This window comes from Ornithodoros turicata, chromosome 2, assembly GCF_037126465.1.
Source record: "Ornithodoros turicata isolate Travis chromosome 2, ASM3712646v1, whole genome shotgun sequence".
NCBI classification, from domain to species: Eukaryota; Metazoa; Arthropoda; class Arachnida; order Ixodida; family Argasidae; genus Ornithodoros; species Ornithodoros turicata.
The window spans coordinates 60,716,149-60,725,302 of record NC_088202.1 but is presented as its reverse complement, the minus strand read 5'-3'; the positions used below and the strand labels follow the sequence as shown (position 1 = coordinate 60,725,302).

Sequence of the window (9,154 nt, the reverse complement as noted above, 5' to 3'; positions counted from 1 at the left end):
TCGCGTGACAGATTGATCACCATATGGCTCCTCAGCAGCGCAACAATGTTGGGCCAACATCCGTCCAATGTGCTTTTGCAACGCGCTGGGTGTCGTCCCAACGTCCAATCAGCAACATCCCCCGGAGTCAATGTTATGCTCCGATCGGCATGCTGCCGAAACTATTTTTCGTTTTGAAAGCGATGTCAGGTCAATCTTATTTTGGAATGCTCAAAACTGCAAACTAATTTTGTGATACTTCCGCGTCGCATAGAGAAATACATGGATCATGTAGACACAAGATTTGGTACACATTAGCAGTTTAGCATACACGCATAACAACTACAGTAGACTCGAGTGGGCCACAGAACTTCGACATATAAAGATTTATTTCGACGACGATAGCATCTCCTAGCATCTAGTTTGACGAAGGACATATTGGACGAATGGGAAACAGCAAAGGAGAGGACCATACGTACTGTCCGTCGACGACGTCGCGCTGTTTCTTCGTCCAATCTGTCCTGGTTTTGTACTCCTGAAACTCAAAGAGATTGTATATACCGTCGTCACGGTCACACCAGCCAGCTTCCATGCTGTCACTATCTTCATTTTATTCATTCAAGGTTGTTATGTTCTTCAATAAGCAATCGTCCAAGTAATTGTCGTTGAGAGGCCCACAACGAAATGCATCACGAAAACCAACATGCTTAGCCATGAATTGCGACGCCAAATTGGCGTCGGTTGCATTCATAGAACCCTGTACTACCCGCAGACACACATGCTCCATGAAAAACCTTAGGTAGAACACTTGGCTTCTTGTTGGCGTCCACGCCTGCAATCCATTTATTTTGGTGTGCCAGTCTACGCCCATGGATGCCCTGGCACAGGAACGTAGACTCAGCCACGGGAACGTGAAAAAGGACGACATCGTGGACGAGTAGTTTCCACGAATGCACGCATGAAGTTTCCGCAAGCGAAAAGATGTAAATGTATCCCAACCGTAGTCTAAGATGACTCTCCAGAGGAAATCAGCTATGCGGGGTCCGACAACAGGAATGTTAACGGCTGGCTCTATTTTCTCACCGTACACTAGATGGTCAAAGGCAGCTGGTGGAACATAAATGAACTCCCCTTCGCTTTGGACGTCTGTGTCGAAGACGCTGCGCAAACCTGTGTAGGATACAGGGTAGCCATACTGCGTTATGTACCGATAATACCTGCTGATAAAATGCCTTATAAGCAGGGTTTGATTCCAATGGTTTTTCGAGTGGAGAAGGTAAAGAACATGACGAGGTGTCCTGTCTGAAGGCACTTGAAACTTGTACTCGTTTACAACGGAAGAAAGACGAGGAACTTCAGATTCATGTATTATCGCAGACGCTTCCTCTTTAACAGCGTCGTGAACGGCAGAGTAAATGGACTGAACGACTGCAGATTTTTCGGCGCTTGCAAAGAGGTGCGTCAGTGCGACCTCCCAAAGAGAACTGAGTTCCATGATGAAGTTACGGCAGTAGTTTTCTTTACTCGTACCTTCTGTGCCTCGCGTCGCTGCCCACAAGAATTCTTGGAAAGAGGCTGCTAAGAGAATGGTGTACAGCGCGAGCGATGTTCTCCAGTGCTCACGTTTAAGAAAAGTGCTCAACACTTTCCCTACTTCTTCGCCGCCCGCGATGTCTAATTGAACATCGTCAGTCCAGAAACCCAGCCACTCGAACACTTTCACCCACAGCTCGCTCGACATGCTAGGAATTGACTTTTCAAGCACCATGATGCGGCTATCCTTCCGAAGAACGGCAAACGCTTCAGGCTTTTCTTCGTCTGCTTCTGCTGACGCTCGCACATGGTAATGTTCACGGCTCTCTCCTTTCTGAGAGCCCATAACTAACTGCATGAGATTTCGAATATCGTTTATCTTAACATACCCGTATCTATGGTACTCGGTGTTCAAAAGTGAAAGTGCTATTGCGAAGTCGTCTTCGTGGATGGTTTCATAAAGGGTGACGAGTTTGGACAGAGAAGATCGGATTTGTATTTTCGGCGACGTTTGATTATACTCAGGTTTGTAGGTAACTTCCACGACAGGAGAGATCATGTATTCGGCGCTCATCCATATTATTCGATGCAATAATACCGCTGCACGGGGCTGATGTACTGGCACACTCAGGATCTACAAGGAAAGGAAAATTTCTGAACTCGTCACACACAGCCTGATGTTCGGTTGAAGCAACTTCGCGATTAACCACGGAAACTGTACAGGATTTTAAGTAATCTGCCGTACACGTTATCTCTTTCGCAAGTAATTTCGCAAAATTTGTCGCGTTACATTTTCCCCGGCTATTCGTTGAACAGAAATATGTGTCGTCGATCGAGAATAATATCGTTAGTTTTACCACTAATGACATTACTCATTCACTGTCTTGGTACTAACGATAACGTTTTCACTCATTTGGACATTTATTCTTTTGCAATCTTACACAACTGGTTGGTTTCTAGTCCCTCGCAAAAACACAAAAAAAAACACACACAAAAAAGAAAAGTTTTTTGTGCGTGGGTAAAATATTCTGTATACACTGCCTAGCAAACACATTCTTAAAATTCCAGAAACATTGTTAACAACGCAAACATTAATGAGTAGCAATGTAACAAGCGTGCAAGGAATAACCATGCTTAAGTGAATGTGCTGTTCTCACAGATTGTTTTCCCTTCCTCCTCCTCTTTGGGTGGCCTGGGTTTAGCAACCTCCGGAGCGGGCGTCCCGTGCAAGTTTTTTTTGTGGAGCACATTATTGACAGAGAGGAAGAAACATTACAGGACGCTTACGATTGTGAAACGCGAATTTCAGCGGTAGTAGTTGTGTGTGGATGTTGACGCTTTTATATATCACACTGATATATGTACAACTACTTTAGCGTGACGGGTACTGCCTTGTGACCTGTGAAGTGAGTGGTGATGCGTAATAGCTAGGATTAGAAAATATTACAAAAATCGGGACAAAAGCGGGACAGAAAGCGTTGAAAAGTCCTGGCATTTTCCGGGACAACGTACCCATCTCTGAGTATGTCAAAACTAAAGACAACAACAACTTTATTTCGGGATGATGTCAAAACTACTTTTATTAGCTTTAGATTTTTTTAACTTGTTTGCATCACGGAAACCGACAGTCAACAGAGAGAAGAAGGAGACAGAGAACAAGATGAGAACAAGATGAGGCAGAGGGTTTTGTGATACAGCAACAGCGATTTCACAAGACCCTCCCGTTAACAGCTACCGCTGTAAAAAAAAAGTTTGAAATAGAAACAGTGAAAGTGTTTATCACATGAGAAAGGCGCTGTTGGAACAATGTTCTGTGCCTCCAAGATGGAGGTGATTCAAGCAAGGTTCGATATGGATATACTACGCATGTGTAAAATTGCATCCTGTGTGCTCCGGCAGTAAACTGCGTGCGTTGAGACAGCAGCACATATTCTCAAAGTGAAGGAACTGACGCGCAAAGTCCATGAAGCGCTTTCTACTGTATGAGGAGCTACAGTATCTGATGCATTCTTTATGGGGGCGCTATACTCGTTTCGCCCCGACCAGTGAGAGCCCACGCTACGCCGCTGAGTTAGGTGACATTCGCATCATGAGGTGACAAAAACCTAGTAAGACAAGGTGCCGTTGACCGCGTGATTCTACGTGGCATAGTTTTTTTTATTATAATTCAATTACACGTTTTCTGGGACACCCTGTCTGTGTATACAAGGCACGGTTGTTTGGATTTATACCCCATGGATTTTATCCGGTGAATTTTTTTTTATGCACACAATTTTATCCGGATTTTTTTAGAATTTTCTCCAGATGTGATGTGAAAGACAACCTGAATTCAACGTCACACGGAAAACTCCCGGTTTATTTTCTTGTAGTGTTGGCTGGCTGTTTGCAAAAGCCCAGGTACACGCAACATTAGCTTTTAACATTGATTTTTTTAACTTTTTAACTTATAACTTTTCAGATTTAACTTTAACTTTCTTCTACTTCCGCCCATTCAGGGAGAGACTTTCTTGCGCTTCCTGGAGGCACTGTAACTGAAGCACGCCGAAACACGACAGCTAATCCAGGCGTGTAGGATCCACACCATTAAACCACGCGTGGATAGAGCTCCACTTTTCGGAAGACAATAGAAACTGATACAGTGTTGCTGGAACAGGCAGTTCCATAAGCAGAAAATATGAGAGGTCACCCGAAATCAAGAACAACAAAGCAAATTTGTTTTTACTCTGTGTCACATTTCTAGCCTTGTATATATTCTCAAAAAATATCCTAAAATATCCGGGTTTTATTCAAATAATCCCACTGGAGAGGATCTTTTTAAAAATATCCGTATTTTTTTCAACCCTGATACGAGGTGTCCCACGAGAGGATGTCATTAAATTCCTGAAACTAGGCTTTACTCCAGAAAATTATGAAACTACTTAGAATACACTCATACAGACTTGCCACAGATTGAGGCCGTTTGCATTCGTGTCACGCATTACATACGCTAATTTTGTTAATTGAAGTGGCGAATTAGCCAAGCAAATGTAGCTTTTTCCTGCATGATGATGATTATATTGCTGTTTTTATGGCGCATTAGTCTATCACTGCATGAAGTCGGAAGCATATTGCCGTAGTACACCATTCCAGTCAAAATCACGGGGTTCGTCACAATATTTCCACAAAAAATAACTAAGACCGAAAATCCGTCCGTGGGCGAAGTATGATCGGTGAAATTTGTGTTTGCGAAACTCACCGCCTTTATCGCAGCGAAGTGGAAAGAGCGACAAGGTTTTTCCGATCGAGGACGTCATTGCGCATCCCGTCATCAGAGCCGTGTGTAGGGACACGTGGATATTGGGACACCCAATACACGGCTCTGCACGCAGTTATCAGAGATTGGCGACAGACAATTTGATATGGGTGAAAGGTGCGATTCCGGCGTAGTTTGCTTTCTTCTTGCACAGGAGGGAGGAAAAGTTTTCTGTCACCAGTGATGTTGGGTTTCGCTCCTCTTCTCGATATGATCTACCGTTTTCTAACCAAGTGTCATTTTTACTGTTTATCTGAATTTTTCTTTGAAATGTGTGTATGCGCATGGGAAAGGCGCATGGGTCTATCAAGTATGGTAGCATTCGGCTGCATGCTGCAGAGTGAGCTCGGGAAGGCACCACACCTTAGCTAGCAGATTTACCCAAATTTCGAGATGAATACATTCCGACTCTTGGAACGTTTAGTCAACAGTTCGTCACGCGGCATAGATTTATTCTAAGGCTCGTTCAATTCATCTTTCAGCTACGTCTGTTAACAGAATACTTGTGCAGCAAATCGAGGCAACCTTAGCGCGCTCTATACTCGCTCTTCCAAAGTAATAGCACAGTATCTAGTAAAAATTAGTGTGCATATTTGGCAAGGACCAAAAACTGTACGGACAAACCTCCTGGGCAGCGAGGACGGAATCTCGTACCACATCTCCCACATATCTTAATATCGAAGAAAGGCATCCTTCGTGAAGTCGAGCTAGTGCCTGGCTCGCTGGATTGCGGAACTTCCCCTGCAGAGTGAGGGACACAAGCTGATCTGTGATGTTTCTCAGGAATTGCTGAAAAAAAATTAAGCATTTGTAAAAGAATCAAGGACGTCCGTACATGATAAAGTACGTTAATGGAATGACAGAACTAGAATGAGAAGACTGGTAGATACACGGAGCGAGATCACGTGATGTTAACCTCTGAGACACGCTGAGACTCCCTAAACCTTTGTCCAGCACTGTACGTCTGTCACTCGTCCCAAAGGCCACGACACTCGTGGGGCGTTCTCCCTGTAGACGAGGACAGTGTCCACAACATTGAGGCTCTCTTAAGGTCGCAATGGCCACATGTTAGCTGAACTTAGACACAGAATACACTCCTTCATTCACTTCCTCCTAAGAAGGGGAGAGTCTCCTGGACGCCTGCGTACAGAAGACGTACGTGGCCGTGCCTTACCAAAAGGGCAGTAAATGAATGACCCGCAGGGATGATGACCGCGTGCTTCAAGGTGTCTGAGAATTTCTCATGCTGCAGACGGCCTTTGAGACGCAAAATTCAGTCCTAGTCACGAAAAACGGACGCATCCTGAAGCGACTTATGGGAAGCGGGTTGACGACCAAAGGCAAGCCTGTCTCACATGGCTGACAGCTCTAAACCCCTAAGAGAGAGGGACTGCTGTTCTGCAACCACTGTTCAAGATATTTTCGCTGCTTCTACTTGTTTCGAGGTCAGAGCACCATCGAACTTGGCCCCAGGATCCCTGCAGATATGCATAAATCTCAGCACCCAAGAAGCAACTCGTAACAGCCATTGCAAGCAGCTGAAATTCTTGACCTGGAGGAGCGACCTTCTTGCGACTACTTTTTTTTTTTTTCTTTACAGCGGCGAGGACGACCTGTGCTCGTACCAGAGTATAATACTATTGGATACTATTTCTAATATGCTTTACAGAATAGGCTACAGTATGCCAAGTTCGCAATCAACCTCAAACTCGACTGTCGTGCCGTTGCCAGTGGCTTAACACCGCGAGTGAATCATGCACACAATATATGTTTCTATTTATTTATTTATTGAATTTTTGCCGTGTATTTTGAGAGCAATTTATTCTAATGATCCGAAGCATTCACAAAAAAACTCTGGGGGGTGACGACGGGCCTAAATGGATTTACTGCAACGCGTAGACGAAGGTCACCACCATGAGAAGTCCGAGAACGACCATTTATTCATGTCGGCAGGCCCACACCGCGACGAAGCACGACGTGGCTTTCCCACCTTTGCAGTGTCGCTTGCAAGGTGTAAAATAATGTAGCATTCCAATGTTACGCTTTACTAGCACCGCATCTGATCGCATGATCTGAAGCTATACAGGGTGCCGACAGCGGTTTCTCAAGCGACCCTCCGCACGCAGAGCTCTCTACGGGAAAAGGGGAAAAGTCATAAACTTGTCCGCGCCCACGCTTCCGGTGGTATCTGTCGCCCGAGCTAAGTTTTCAGCGTGGAGAGACAGGAATTATTGAGCAGTCAGCCCAATAAATGCTATCGCATTAACAGATAATGTGAGTATGGACACCTGTGACTCAATTCCCAAGACTCTTAATTGCACAAACAACATGAGTATCGTATCATCAGATATCGTGAGCACATAGCATCATTATTAATCATCCTAAGAATGTCTGTGATTGTACGAACAGAGAGACAACATCAATCAACATCACTATTTTATCAACGTAGGAAACCGTGGAAGCGCAACAACGTGATACTTTAGGCTTCTTGGTGAGCCAATTTCGTGTCTCAAGAGTGCAACGAGAAACGCAGAGGGAGAGAGAGAGCAGTGTTTTGTGTATTTATACCGCATCTTCTATTTATAGGGTGTTAGTGTGCGTGTCCTGTCTCTGTCTGTTGTGTTGATCCTGTTTACTTTGCACTTCTTCATCACGAACAAAGCTCGAATGCTCTTGGGTTCTATTTTTGAAGCAAATGGACAACAAACACGGTCGTGTGAAGCAGGCCTAACTAACACTGGCGAGACGAACGAAAGGTTTCAGATAAGGACCAGGATGTGATCTCGTTTGTTCACGGGTGTGTCACACGAAGTCGAGAAGCAAGGCTAACGTTTCAAACGCTGACGCATTTAAGTGCCCCATATGGGACCAATCACAAATAGCATAAACCGTCTCACACGTACGTGTCATAGCTAGGAAGAAATGCGGAACGTCCCACTCGTAAAGGAACTGTTATGTTGTGCAGACAGCAGGATGTGTTAACATGCCAATAGATAAGCGTTCCCAATTTCCAATAGATCTGGGAATAGGAAACCGCTTTATCGAAACCACTACGGCTAGTACAAACGTCCCACGTGTATCATACGAAACAACGTTTTAGCAAGCTTCAGCTCGAAAGAGGCAAATCGTACACAACAGAACTACTGGATCAATTATTCCAGCACACAGAAGAGAGCTTCGTCGTAATCGCGCCGCAAGCTACACGTACTGTGATGGACAAAAGTTTACGGAATATGATCCGGCACATTCCTTCCTAGCCAGCAAATGGGACCGTACCGGCTTGCAGACATGTACCTAGGTAGCCCAGTCACGTGCTTTGCAAGGCTGTACGGTACCATTCGCTGCTAGCATGTCACTCTGAGAAAGGAATGCGCCGGAGTGTGTTCCACCCAATCGTTTATCCAGCACTATACTACCACATTGTACAGATACACACACAAAAAAAACGGTACTTCTGTAGCAAACTAGTTGCTGGTCATAGTAAGCTCAAGCGGACGCCATCTGTAATACACGCTTACCGTTCCATTGTCATTCCACATACCGCCACACGCGTAAAGGTAGAAGTCTTTGCAGGGATCATACGATGCATTTATGTAGCTAGAAAGGCGCTGTAGGAGCGGTAGGCAACAGTAGCCATCCGATGACTTGATCAGCATCTGCGTCTTGGGCCTTGAAGTAAGGATCACTGCGATTACAGACGCTGCAAAAGTCATAATCAACGCGACGATGACCAATGCCCAGAGCCGTTTCTTGCGGGAGCTCCGACCACCGTCAACCCGACCACTTTGGTTGGCCGCTCGGAATGGTTCAATTGTTTCTTGCTGGTCGGCCTCTTTCGTTGCACGAATGACCTCCATGAAGACCCCAACTCTTGGAACTACCGCGGTGTTCCCAAACTGCCGCAAGCACCGCGACTGTCCGAAATGCACTACAGATAGAATGTCACTGATCGATGCATCTGATTGGCTTCGCCTCGAACAGTGAACGTAATGCCACGTGCGCCACCACCGTTACAGCATTTCCAGTTGCCTTGTTGGAAGAGACGAAGAAAATGATTGTTTTTCCACCGTTACTTCTCTTCTTTTTTTTTTTTTTTTTTTTTGTATTGTTGATTCTGTGAGGCACTTACATTTCCTGCAAAAACTGTTATCCTTCGTTCTACACGATTTTAGAGGTGCTTCTACAGAAGAAGGTCGATTTGTTATCATAGATGCTTGCACCAAACCCTACGTGGTGAGCACGACTGTCCCGTTTATGCGCATGCGATGTCGACCGAGTGTCATCTGTAGGGGCACATATCCTGCTTACGAGAAGTTCATAACATGTACAACAACCCCTTGTGATTCTCAT

The 9,154-nt window shown here is 45.1% G+C and overlaps 1 protein-coding gene across 2 annotated transcripts; it reads right to left on the bottom strand.

Moving 5' to 3' along the window:
* Nucleotides 1-356: 356 nt before the first annotated feature.
* LOC135383591 (uncharacterized) lies at nucleotides 357-8,828 on the bottom strand. Of its 2 annotated transcripts, none has more exons than XM_064612989.1 (3): nucleotides 8,323-8,828; nucleotides 5,429-5,593; nucleotides 357-2,146 (listed from the first exon to the last, which is right to left on the bottom strand). In XM_064612989.1, the coding sequence occupies exons 1-3, from the start codon at nucleotides 8,659-8,661 to the stop codon at nucleotides 590-592; spliced, it is 2,061 nt and encodes a 686-aa protein (XP_064469059.1). In that variant the 5' UTR covers nucleotides 8,662-8,828; the 3' UTR covers nucleotides 357-589. The 2 variants fall into 2 exon arrangements, with proteins under 2 accessions (XP_064469059.1, XP_064469060.1); XM_064612990.1 differs by having other exon boundaries at nucleotides 5,429-5,545.
* Between the last annotated feature and the right edge of the window lie 326 nt (nucleotides 8,829-9,154).